This window comes from Caenorhabditis briggsae, assembly GCF_000004555.2.
Source record: "Caenorhabditis briggsae complete genome, chrIV, whole genome shotgun sequence".
Classification (NCBI taxonomy): domain Eukaryota; kingdom Metazoa; phylum Nematoda; class Chromadorea; order Rhabditida; family Rhabditidae; genus Caenorhabditis; species Caenorhabditis briggsae.
Window position 1 is genome coordinate 12,339,735 of NC_013487.2, and position 12,423 is coordinate 12,352,157.

The 12,423-nt window shown below is 39.3% G+C and overlaps 4 protein-coding genes across 4 annotated transcripts; all 4 read right to left on the bottom strand.

Annotated features, from left to right (window-relative positions):
• Positions 1–5: 5 nt before the first annotated feature.
• CBG26497 lies at positions 6–1,402 on the bottom strand (the record flags this gene model as incomplete). The annotated part of the gene is made up of 3 exons (XM_045236023.1): positions 6–121; positions 942–1,166; positions 1,330–1,402. 3 exons carry the CDS (start codon positions 1,400–1,402, stop codon positions 6–8), a joined length of 414 nt encoding a protein of 137 aa, XP_045098793.1.
• Positions 1,403–2,287: 885 nt separating this feature from the next.
• Cbr-snn-1 lies at positions 2,288–5,486 on the bottom strand (the record flags this gene model as incomplete). The annotated part of the gene is made up of 6 exons (XM_045236024.1): positions 2,288–2,709; positions 2,757–3,027; positions 3,068–3,211; positions 3,429–3,738; positions 4,662–4,733; positions 5,359–5,486. 6 exons carry the CDS (start codon positions 5,484–5,486, stop codon positions 2,288–2,290), a joined length of 1,347 nt encoding a protein of 448 aa, XP_045093760.1.
• Positions 5,487–8,594: 3,108 nt separating this feature from the next.
• CBG08409 lies at positions 8,595–9,262 on the bottom strand (the record flags this gene model as incomplete). The annotated part of the gene is made up of 2 exons (XM_002634549.1): positions 8,595–8,865; positions 9,117–9,262. Coding segments are annotated over 2 exons (417 nt in total), but the record flags the coding sequence as incomplete, so codon positions are not given.
• Positions 9,263–9,325: 63 nt separating this feature from the next.
• Cbr-col-109 lies at positions 9,326–11,293 on the bottom strand (the record flags this gene model as incomplete). The annotated part of the gene is made up of 4 exons (XM_002634548.1): positions 9,326–9,390; positions 9,580–10,231; positions 10,415–10,494; positions 11,215–11,293. The coding sequence occupies 4 exons, from the start codon at positions 11,291–11,293 to the stop codon at positions 9,326–9,328; spliced, it is 876 nt and encodes a 291-aa protein (XP_002634594.1).
• Positions 11,294–12,423: the final 1,130 nt, after the last annotated feature.

A 12,423-nucleotide genomic window follows, 5' to 3' on the forward strand; every position in this document is an offset into this window, starting at 1 on the left:
CCTTGTCATCTCTTTGCTGCAGCAAGCTGTTTGTAGTAAAGATTATCACCTTGAACCAATACATCAGCAACTTTTTTGCTTATTCCAGCAGCCACAAGTTCAAGCACAGCTTTCTTGGGATCTGGAAAAACCTATATTTCAAAAAAAATTATTAAAAATTTCTTTGGATAACGAACCAATTAGAGTTATTCGTTTGGACGAGCAGATCGCAAGAAGAAACGCAGAGAATATGAAAAGTTGTTTGAACATTTTGCAGTTGCTTGGAAATCGAAATGTTTTGGTTTATATAGGAAACCACTTGAAAGTCATAAAAGTTTGATGATACACCTTTGAAAAACTTTTCGGAAACCAATTTTTTATCGAATAAGCTACAGAATAAAATATAAAAAAGTATTTTCCGTTGATTTTCCGCTATTTTGATCATTTTCAGGAGCCTGGAGCTCGGCTGTCAATTTTCCGATCATTTTGAAAATTTTGGAGGGTGTAAAATAGACCTAGATTGAAAACTTTGCATTTAAGGATTTTTTTGAAAACTCTTAGTTTTTCAGCTATTTGCCTATTCCTAAAGGACACCCGTTTTCATGCGTTTTCAGTACTAAAATGGGTCTTTCAGAAATCGGAAGTTATCTGAAAGACTAGGAGTTTTCAAAAAATTCTGTAAATGCAAAGTTATCAATCCAGGTCTGATTTACACTCTCCCAAACTTTCAAAATGATCGGAAGGTCCTCCTCTTCCCTCTCCCTCTCTTCGCGCACTACAGGCACCATTGTTCGTTGGATCCAGCTTCGATACCATCTCATCCTGATCGCCAGTTGAAACATCCTGTGTCTACACAAGCATCATAATGCCCGGACCACAGGATTTTTCCGCTTTTGTATGTCTTATTGACCGGAACTGCATATGGGGAAAAGTTTATTCAAAGGGGATTGTAAATTTCAAACATTTAAGCCAAAAACTTCTTCCACTTCTCCAACTGCTCCTTTGGCATGATTTTCTCCATTCTAGCTGCGACTTCTTGTACTTCTCTTGAATTTTCTTCAATTTCTCTGCATTTCCGTTTGCTTTAGCGGTGGCCTCATTGACTTTATGTTCGATGGCCACGAGCTTTTCAGCATACTTCTTATCGATTCCAGCCGCTTGAAGATCAGCTAACGCTTGTTTTGGGTCTGAAAAATTTATAGATTTGGGGGAAACTATCTGCCCAGGGTTCCAAAAACCCTTGTCGGAACTCGCGCCCCAGATAATTTTTTGACCAGAAGCCCCAATCTTCACGTTCGCTGGGGCGCGATTTCTGACCAGGCCTTTTGGAACCCTATGATCTTGACTGACCTTCTGGATACGGGCGATTAGCATAGCAGATCACGAAGAAAACTGCGGAGAAGAACAACAGTTGTTTGAACATTTTTGAGGGGGGTTGCTGGAAGCCTTCCAGTGGAAGGTAGGAGGAAACCCAGCGTTTTATAGGTTTCTTGAAGTTTCGACCATAAAATTTTTATCTGGCAAAAAATTAGAAAAAAAGGTTTTCCAGTTTTCCAGCATTTGGACAGTTTGCATTCTCAAATATGACCTGAAATTCGTTTCACAACCACAACACACTCAAATGGAGTGCCACTCAAACCGTCAATTTTGAGCTCGTATATCTCATTTCCTGTGGGAAATTTCAAAAAGTGATTAACTAATAAAATGTTGCTCAGATTATGATAAACATTTTGTTAATTGTCCACTTTTTGATATCTTTTATAGGAACCGAGGTAATTGAGCTCAAAGTGGAAATATGACCTGAAATTCGTTTCTCAACCACAACACACTCTACATAATTGAGTACCGCCCAAGCCGTCAATTTTGAGGTACGGTGAGGTATAAGCAATTTGTTTGTTTAACACTTTTTTATGTTTCCTACAGGATGCGAGATATATAGGATCAAAGTTGACGGTATCTCAATTCCCAAAGAAAAAAATACTCCACACGGCCAACTTTGAGACTGTACATTTCGGTTCCTGTCAAAGATATCAAAAAGTTGTATACTGATAAATTGTTTATCAAAATATCACAAACATTTTATTTTTTGACCGTTTTTTGATATATCTAATAGGAACCGAGATAATAGAGCTCAAGCTTGATAGTGTTATTTTCGATACACATTTTGTTATTTAACCGCTTCATGTGGTTTTCTTTCTACAAACTGAGATACTTTTTAGAATCTAAATCCTTTATTATAGCAAGTAAATAAGTTAAAACCGCAAATTCAGGCAAAGCACTTGTTAAGTCAATAAATAATTTTTTCAAGTTATTCTCCAAAAAATCCAGCAAACGTCCGTTTTAGCTGTTCCATTGTGTCGTCTACATACGACACTGATTCTTTAGAAGCCGTACGTGGGATCGGTGGTGGTGGATCGTAATGATCCTTGTGACGCGGCTCTATCTTATCCGAGAATCCACGTGGCAGATGATGAGAGGAAGTGGATGTGGAAGGTGGTTGAGGAGGAAGGCGTCTGTTGACAGGTGGTGGTCCAGGATGATGACCATTTGCAGAAACTGATGATGTTGGGGAAGTAACTTCATGATGAGACTGTTGATGAGATTGCTGATGAGCTGGAGCATGATGTCCATTTTCCGTTGGTGACGTGGCATTCACTCTTGGAGCCACCAAGGCACGGAGCAGCATGCTAGCTGCTCTCCGATCGTCTTCAGCAGATTCTCCGAAATAGGCTGTAAACCTCAAGTTAGGCTGTTTGAACGTATTTAAGGATTCTCACCGATCACATCATTCACGTCATGCACAAACTCTCTTCCCTCCTTTGACACCAAAATGTCAATAGAGCAAATTTGCATCGCGCCCACATGGTCCGTAATCGCCTTCAAGTACTTTTTGTGTCTCTCACATGTGGCAATCTGTTCCAGCACACTTGATCCCACATTGCTCTTCCAGTGTTTGCATATTCCACGACGTATGAATGTTTTGTACTCATGACCGATTTTTTGGATGTGCAAGTCGTATTTGGCATCGACGAATGGTTGGACTTCAACCTGTAAAGACATGATAGGGATGCCACGTGACATTAGGTACCTCTGTATCCCCTTTTGTCATAATCTGTAACATTCCTTCAACATCACAAAGCTCCTCGTGGTTGTTGACCTTGATTTTTCCGATTCCTTGGAATCCCTCATTCACAGAGACTATCATTGGGTAGGTGGATGCTTGGGATTGGTGCTGAAAAATTGAAAGATTGATTTTTAGTCATTTTGAGCAGTTTCAGAAGTCTGGAGCTCGCAAAAAAGGGTTCCTTCCGAAAAAATTAATTCTCAAAAAATCCTGTAAATGCAAAGTTTTCAACCTAGGTCTGTTTTATACCTTCCAGAATTTTCAAAGAAATGGGACACTTGAGAGCTAAGCTCCAAGCAAAAATTAATAATTAAAAAAAGCTTACAAATTTGTGAAAATGCGGATAGTGCACAATTGGAAGCATTGGGATGGAAGCACCATCCGACAACGTAATCTTCTTCAGTTGCTTCTTCAAATTATTCTTATCTAAAAACGCCACCGCCGAAGTGTGAGAGTTCAAAAATGGAATGTGTGCTGCGATGAATGCCCGAATGATCGTTTTCAACTGTGCACATCGTGTAGCACCGGCGCCCAGAAATACTGCGGATGGGGTGAAGACTCGGATGTCTTTTCCTGGCTGATTGAGCTCTACGGAGCACGTTTTTTCAGTACACATCACATCTAGCTCATCAATGCTCCTTGCTCAACACGAATCGCAAATTCTGTATGGTTCCGGAAATATTTGGACCAATCCACATGGTGGGAGTCTATGACGAGGAGTACTTTGGCGTCTTTCATCATTGGCTCTCCGCGGCTTCTGGAACATAAAGGGTTATCGTTTGAATCCATCCTAGAGATAGGTACTTTGAATAAAAAAAAAAAGCCAACTGTCGCCTTTCCTACAACCTGTAGTAGAAGCCCACCCCACTTAGATCTCATATATCTCGATTTCTGTGGAAGATATCAAAAACTTGTCAACTGATAAAATGTTGGTGGTTTTATGATAAACAATTTATCGGTTGACAAACGTTTGATATCTTTCACAGAAACCGAAATAATTGAGCTCAAAATTAACGGTTTGGGTGTGTTTCTATTAGAAGAAGTACCTACCCATACCGTCAACTTTGACCCTATATATCTCGATTCTAGTGAAAGATAACGCAATTTTGTAAACAGATAAAATATTGGTGATACTATGGTAAACAATTTATCGGTTGACAAACTTTTGATATCTTTCACAGGCATCGAGATAATTGAGCTTGAAGTTATTGGTTTGGGTTTGTTTCTTGTACTCTCATACCGTCATCTTTGAGCTCATATATCTCGGTTCCTGTGAAAGATAACAGAATTTTGTTTTTGATAAAATATTAGTGATCTCATGATATACAAATTATCAGTTGGCCACTTTTTGAGATCTGTCACAGGAATTGAGATAACTGAGCTGAAAAAGGACGTTTCGGCTCCCTATTAGAGGAAATATGGTGATTTTGATCCAAGCCGCATATCTCATTTTAGTGTATTTCAATGAAAATATGACCAACTACAAAAGTGTATCTTTGGTTTTAAAAAACCAGTTTTTTCTTTTTGATTTAGATTAATCTATATATGTTCAACTCACCTATCATGATTGAGTGATCTCTCCAGTGCGGCTGCAAGCGATTCCCTGGACTTGGCAGGTGATGTTGGGGCACTGAAAAGCTTCGAATTCATCGAATCTGGGGAGAAGAATAAGACGAAAGAAAAGAAATATGAATCACATGTTATCTCGGTTTCCATAGAAATATGTATGGAAAGGGGAGACAATTCGATAAACGACAATAATTTGAATTTCTGGTGATGTCGTCTTTGTTTTTCCCACGATTTCTTCTCCTTTTTCTCGGAGAGACAAACCCCACTACAATTTTAATGAATGCTTTCGAGGGGCATACACATTTTCCTAAACAAATAGAAAAAAGAGACAACATTTTGGATTTATTTAAAGTACCAGCCTGTTTGGTGCTAGCTGTTAACTTTAAATATCATCTAAATTTTTTCAGTTGGCAGATTTTTGATATCTCTCGCAAGGACCGAGATATACAGGCTCAAAGTTGACCCTTCGGTGTAATTTTTCTACACCCTTAAGTGATTGAGATACCTTTCACTTTAAACCAATTTATCTCGGTCCTTGTCAAAGATATGAAAATGTTGTCAACTGATAAATTGTTTATCAGAATATCATCTGAATTTTATCAGTTGGCAGATTTTTGATATCTTCTACAGGAACCGAGATAATTAAACTCAAAGTTGGCGGTAACTTGAGAGAGTCGAAAACTAACCTAATCGTGTTTGAAACCTTATTGGCTATGGATTGAAACGAGAAGGAGCTCGGCGGGCCAGTGTTGACATCATCCATCGGCTCACCCTCATCTTCGGAGAATGAGAATTTTCGCTTGAAAAAATTCATTTTCTCCTTGTTCTTCTTCTTCCTGAAACAACACAAAAATCGACAAAGTCAGAAAAGCAAATTGAGAAGGACGTCAGGGGGCAAAAATCAGCAATTTTAAGCAAAACAAAAAAAAGGAAATTTCCCCAGGGACCCGAAAAAAAAAACAAAAAACCCCATCCCAAAATAATTGGGAAACAAAAAAAAAGGGGGGATGATTTTAACCAAAAAGAAGTGCTGGGGTGGGGACAAAATATTCATGAAATGTGCATGTTTTGCTTTTGAAGGAAAGGAAGAAATTGTGTGTCTGGAGAGAAAGAAGGGAATTCTAAGGAATTGAGGAAAAGATCCAGAGGAATAGAGAAACAGAGTAAAAAGGGAACTCTCTTTCTGTTTAAAGCATCAGTTGAAAAGCACAGAACTCTTTGGAGGAAATACCATGAGAAGAAAGGGAGGGTGGTCCCATTGGGACGAATCCGGGCAGTTAGAATTTAAAATGTGATGGGAAGGAATTAAGAGGACTTGAGCTATGTTTGAGCTTTGAGAGAGAGAGAGAGAGAGAGAGAGAGAGAGAGAGAGGGAGAGAGAGAGAGAGAGAGATAAGAGTTAGGAGTGTTCCTGGAGCTCCAGGTTGTCCAGAATTTTCTGGGCTGGTTCCAGTAGGTCCTTGTTGTACCTATGAACCTGGTTGGCATGGTTGGGTATCTTCAATCTTGGCTTTTTAAATCGAAATTATCCTCTCAAAACTGGAAAAATTCTTTTCTTTTTTGTACTAAAAACACTGGGCCAGCTGATCAAATTTGATTTTCCCGCTAATAAAAAAATCCCATTTCAGAAGTAAAAAATATTATGTCAACCGTGTTGCCGCTCCTAGAGGGCCAACCCTATACATGCACTTTAAGCATAGTTGCGACGGCCCGGCCAGTTGGCGCCAGCTTCGATTTTTAGGCAAAAAAGTGTGTTTTTATCATCTAATTTTAAGCTAAATTGTAAATATTGGATTTTAAAATGTTTAAACAAATTTTTGAAAAATAATTTTTTTCCTGAATTTTTCCAAAGTTGAGATCGAAGAAAAATTGCATTTTTGAAGCAAAATAACAGTCTTTTTTTCAAAAACTAGTTTTTTGTTGAAAAATTCTCAAAAATTCATCAAAAAAAATTGTTTTTGAGAAATTTCGACCAAAAAATACCTGTCCGGGCCTTCCGGGCCGGGCCGGGCCTTCAACGATTTTCGCAAGTATGACTTTAAGCTCTATCTCGATTCTTTCAAAGGATATCAAAAAAGTGATCAACTGACAAAATATTGCTAACATTATGCTAAACATTTTATTAGTTGACTACTTTTTGATATCTTCCACAGGAACCGAGATATTTGAGATAACTTGAAGGTTTGAAAGCCACACAACAAAACAAAAAGTCAAGCTCAAAACGAAATCGAATGGTTTACGGCTTCTTGGAGAGTTTGAAATCTAAAAAGCAACTAGTAAAAATGGGCGTGGCTTATCAACAAAAAAAAACTTTTAAAAAGGAAGAAGGACTCCGAAAAAGTTGTGCTCCGAGTATTGATGACAATGCTAATGAAGTTTGTGTTAATCTTGTCAAGTTTCGTGTAAGAGGGTGTTTTCAAGGAAATGAGAAAAAAGAATGGCACTAACGCCATTTTTTTCATTAAGTCAGGAAGTGAAGGGAAGAAATTGGAACCTTTTGTCTGAAAATGGGTTTCAGGGTTTCTGGTTTTAAACTGACCAATTAAAGAGGGGCTGTTCAAATCCTAGAGAAATTCACTCTGTTTCAGATCTGGTCAATATATTTTCCCCCAAACCTCTTGATCGATTTTTCGCGTTCTCTAGACTTTACTTCTAAAAGTCCAAAAAAAGAAGAAGCCGTAAAAGAGGGGATAATCTATTGGCGAAGAGTGAAACATAAGAAGATGCGCTCCGAAAGAAGAAGGAAAACGAGAAGAGCGTATAATCCCGTAAAGTCGAAATGTTATACTGCCCCCTTTTTAGTTGCAGGAAAAGGGACCAAATCCAAAATTCACGAGAACGAGAGATCATGGAACCTGAAGAGAGTGCTAGAGAAAAAGATGAAAAACGAAACAAAATCAACGAGTTGGGGAGGGGAAGGATTGGAAAAGAAGAAGTGACATTTTTGGGATGTGTTGGAAAAAGAGGAAATTGGAGGAGGAGCAAGAGAATCTGAGATTTTTATAGGGATGTGAGATGTACATAGATAAGAAGAAAATCGAGAAGGCGTAAAATCTGTAATAGAAGGGCCCTTGATTTTGAACCAATTTATCTTGCTTCGTGTCAAAGATATGAAAAATGTGTCAATTGTAACTTCCTTCAAACTCAATATTTTTTCAAAAAAAAGTTACAATTGGAAAATGTAAATATTAAAAAGATCTATACAATAAGATATTGAATTAATTTAAATTTTCTACTAATCACAGAAGAGACAAGAACTAGGCAAAGCAGGTGCTGACCCTAAAAGAGAGCATTGACAGGGCGTCAGACTCGTAACTTTCTTCAAACTCAATATTTTAGACTATTTTAAATTGGATATTGAAAAGATCTATAAAATGGTATACAAATTAAATAAATTTGAGTATATTTATTATTACACAAGAGCTAAGAACAAGGCGACCCTGAAAGAAGGAGATCCTTCTATTACAGGTTTTAGAGTAATTTTGTAAAAATGTCTCAAACGAAGTTATCATGGTCTGAAAATGCTCAATATTTCGGGAATTTTCGTTCTATTTTTGAGTCTAAAAATCTCAATTTTATGGAATTTTTAGGCTGTTTTAGAGCCAAAATGCCAAAGAACAACTCCAACCAAATATTACTTTTTAGCTCCTCAGTCCTACACAAACTCCTTTGCTCCAAAAAACTGAAGCGTGTATATTGCCGGACACAATGATTGATGCTTGTCTTACATTAGCTTTTTTCCTTTTTCCATGTTCTGGAAAACCTATAGAAGTCTTTTTGTTTTTTAATGCTCTACTATACAGGATGACGCATAAAATGTGAGTGAAGCGTAGTACTGAGCTAAAATTTGGAGTGCAAAAGTTCAAACAATTTATCTGTAACCTGGCCAAATTTCAAAGTAATTGATCAACTTTGAGCTGAGTTATCGCTTGTCAAAGTTTCTTGAAAGTCCAGGTGCTGCTGCTGGCCGTCCTGGTTGTCCACTGGTTCCGGTTGGTCTTCGTGGCCCTGGTGGGCATGGATTGTATGGTGAGATGACTTGCACCTCGCACACAGTTTGTGGACGTCCTGGAATTCCTGGCCTTCCTGGTGCTCCTGGGATTCCTGGCTTTCCGTTGCGTCCTGGAAGTCCTGGACGTCCTGGGTGACCTGGTTTACAGCATCCTGCGCATCCGACGGCTTGAAGCTGGTTACTTCATCATTGAATCTTTGTAAAAAATACCTGCAGCTTTGAATCAAATGTAAAATTATTTTTTTAACCAATTTTTGTGCTTCCAGGACACTCGAGTCTAAAGATTTTATCAGACCCTGTAAACAGAGAATATAATAAACAGTGTTTGACCAGAATGTGATGTTTTATGGGCACACAAAAATATAGTACAGACACACATACAGACTGAAAAAGAGACAAAAAAGAAGAAAGGCAATAGATAAATATTATCACCCGAACCCGGAGAAGAACGGCGGCGCTGGATGGTTAGGGGGAGAGGAACTGGGGCGGTGGAGAGGGAAGACGGTGGAGTTTCGACACGACGTCTTCAGGTCGTGTTGATGCTGATGCCAACATGACGAAGATGACGATGGTGACGTGGCAAGAGGAGACTAGGTGAATAAAATAATAGGAATAATAAAAGCTGGAGTTGAAGAAAGCGTTTATCGGCGAGTTCCATCCTCGAAGAAGACTCCTCCATCGAGAGCGCAGTATTTAGGGCAGATTCCTGGAATAAAGTGATTGAAGCTAAGATAATCGAAGCCAAAGGTTCGGAGGTGACTTTGACCATATATACCGTACCACCTGTATTATAATGTCCCCTTTAAAAGAAGGCACTGCCCTTCTAATACAGGTTTTACAGTATCTTAATCCGTAGAAGAGACAACAAGTGATCTACTAATAAAAAATACGTTACCTCTCTCTCCTTGTGGTCCTGGAAGACCTGGTTGTCCTGGTTTTCCTGGTGGTCCAGCTTGTCCAGCGTTTCCTGGTGGTCCTGGTGGTCCTGGTGGTCCGGACTGTCCTGGTTGTCCATCTCTTCCTGGTGCACCATCGTCTCCTGGAGCTCCAGTTGCTCCAGCATCTCCTGGATTTCCTGGCTCTCCTGGAGTGGAAGGCGTCGATTGAGCCGGTCTTCCAGGCTCTCCCTTCTCTCCATCGTTTCCTGGTGCTCCTGGATCCCCAGATGCTCCGTTTGGTCCAACTGGTCCAGGTGTTCCTGGCGCTCCTGGTCGTCCTGGATTTCCTGGACGTCCTGGTTGTCCACTGTTTCCAGTTGGCCCTTGTGGTCCTGGTGGTCCTGGTGGGCATGGATTGCATGGTGGGATGTCTTGCTCCTCGCACACAATTGGTGGACGTCCTGGAGTTCCTGGCCTTCCTGGTGCTCCTGGGATTCCTGGCTTTCCGTTGCGTCCTGGAAGTCCTGGACGTCCAGGGTGACCTGGTTTACAGCATCCCGCGCATCCGACGGCTTGACGCTTGTTTCGAATCGTGGTCAGGTTGCCAGCGATGGCGGCGGCAATTGGCTTCTTATGACTGATTTCAGACATGATATCTCTGGCGGTCGACTGTAATAATCATTATGATAGGATTACACAGATATCTCTCTGTATTATCCCCGCTTGTCGCCACCGTGTCAAAATGTTATGCTAAGGGAATAAGCATGTATGAACCGGTTGTTGCGCAAGCGGTCATACCGCTGGAACGGTGCGGGGACAGGTGAGAATGGATGGATGAATCAAAGGACTTACTTTACAGAAAGTCATGTCTCGTTTCGTTTGTTGGTGAATTGAGTCCACGAAGTTGTAGACGATTGGCATTGAGATACATACTGGAAAAAGTTTTTTTAGAATTTGGAAGAGTCAAAAAGTCAATTTTTGGGTTTAAACTTTTTTCAGATCTTAAAGATTAAACCAGGTCTTTCAGAAATGATAAATATTTGATTAAAAATGACTTAGTAGTAGTTACTACGTAATTTTTCAATTGTGGTAAAAGTAAGATCGAAATGGTAGAACCCATATATCTCGCTTTCTGTGAAAGATATCAAAAAGTGATAAACTGATACAATGTTTGTGAGATTATGATGAATAACTTATCACTTTATAAATTTTTGGTATCTTTTACAGGAATCGAGATAATTGAGCTCAAAATATGGTATGTAATTTTTTTAGATCCTTTTTAAAGTTTTGCTCGAAATGATAAATTTAAATACGTTAAAGGTTTGGGTCCCACAAAAAATTATAGATAAATTAAGTCAAATTTGATATAATTTCAAGTTATTATGAAAATTCGAAACTTAGGAAAATACATAAAAGTATACGGTCAATGCATACCGTATTTCCTCTGATAGCAGTGAAGAACAAACTCTCAACTTTGAGCCTATGTATCTCATTTTCTGTTGAAAATATCAAAAAGTGGTCAACTAACACAATATTTTTCAAATTACCATAAATATTTTTTTAGTGCAATTACTTTTTGATATCTTCTACAGTAACCGAGATATATAGGCTCAAAGTGGACACTTTAAAAATTTGAAAAAAAAAACGCTCACCTGAGAGAATAGCGAGAAATGAAAAAGTGACTGCCGAATAGGTGACAGCCTTATAGGCTTTCTCTCGTGTATCCTCCATACCCTAGAAGTGATAAGGTGATTAGATAGTTGATTACCGTAAGAAAGCGAAACTTATATACAAGAAGGAAAAGGTATTTCGAATTCGGCGGGCAAAATGTATTTATATAGAAAGTGGAAGAAAAAAAAAGAGATTCAAAAGGCGGGGTTACCAAAGAGGTAGTTTCAGAAATACGCCACCTCACAGATGTACTTGAAGACGGGGGATCGCTCGTTCGAATGGGCGGGGCTTCTGGAGACCGGATGACGGTTATATATGAGGTGTGTGTGGTCGCGGACGCGGAACCGCGCGCCTTCTGTGTTGCGCATCTAGCGGGAAGAAGAAAAAGGAGAAGAAGAAGATGAAGACGTTGCCACGGGGCGCAAAAAAATGAAACAGAGTGGAGAAAACGACAGTAACCTCTTGGCACTTTCCTTTCCGTTGTCTTATTGCCCTCTTCTGATGATGACTGTGGCAAAAAGGGGAACAGGGAAGTGTAACCATAAGGGGGCCTCTGGATAAAGTTGTAACACCAAAACGACAACTATTTTTTTTAATGGTTGGCTTTTGATATGTGTCTAGGGATGAAGGAGAACGTAATAGGATTGGAAAAAGGAACGAGGTATATAAGAAGCGGAGAATGTGTTACAAATTTGAGGTTTAACCCCTCCAAGGTTCTGGAACGTTCCATAAATGTGAAAGTACAGATTTTCAAATTGGACAATTCCGATCTACTTCAAATTGGACAAATTGGACGATCTGGAAAACTATAACTGGATAAGGAATCAAGAACGTTAAACTCGAGATTAACAGATTCTGGAACTTCGTGGGATTCAAAAATTTCGGAAAGTTTAGAATTTTGAAAAAATATAGCTCCTGTGCATCCGTATGGCTCCTGTAAATCTATATGGGACGTCCTTATAGTCCATATTGTCATGGAACTTCGTAGGTATCCAGGTTTCCGGAAATTCCAGAATTCTGAGATTTGCGCGTTCTGGAACGTTCCATAAATGTGAAAGTACAGGCGTTTCAAATTGGACCACTTCGATATACTTCAAATTGGACAAATTGGACTACCTGGAAAACTATAACCGAATGATGAAGAAACCTGGAAGGTTCCATCAGGATTCCAAGGATTAGGGAACTGTGGG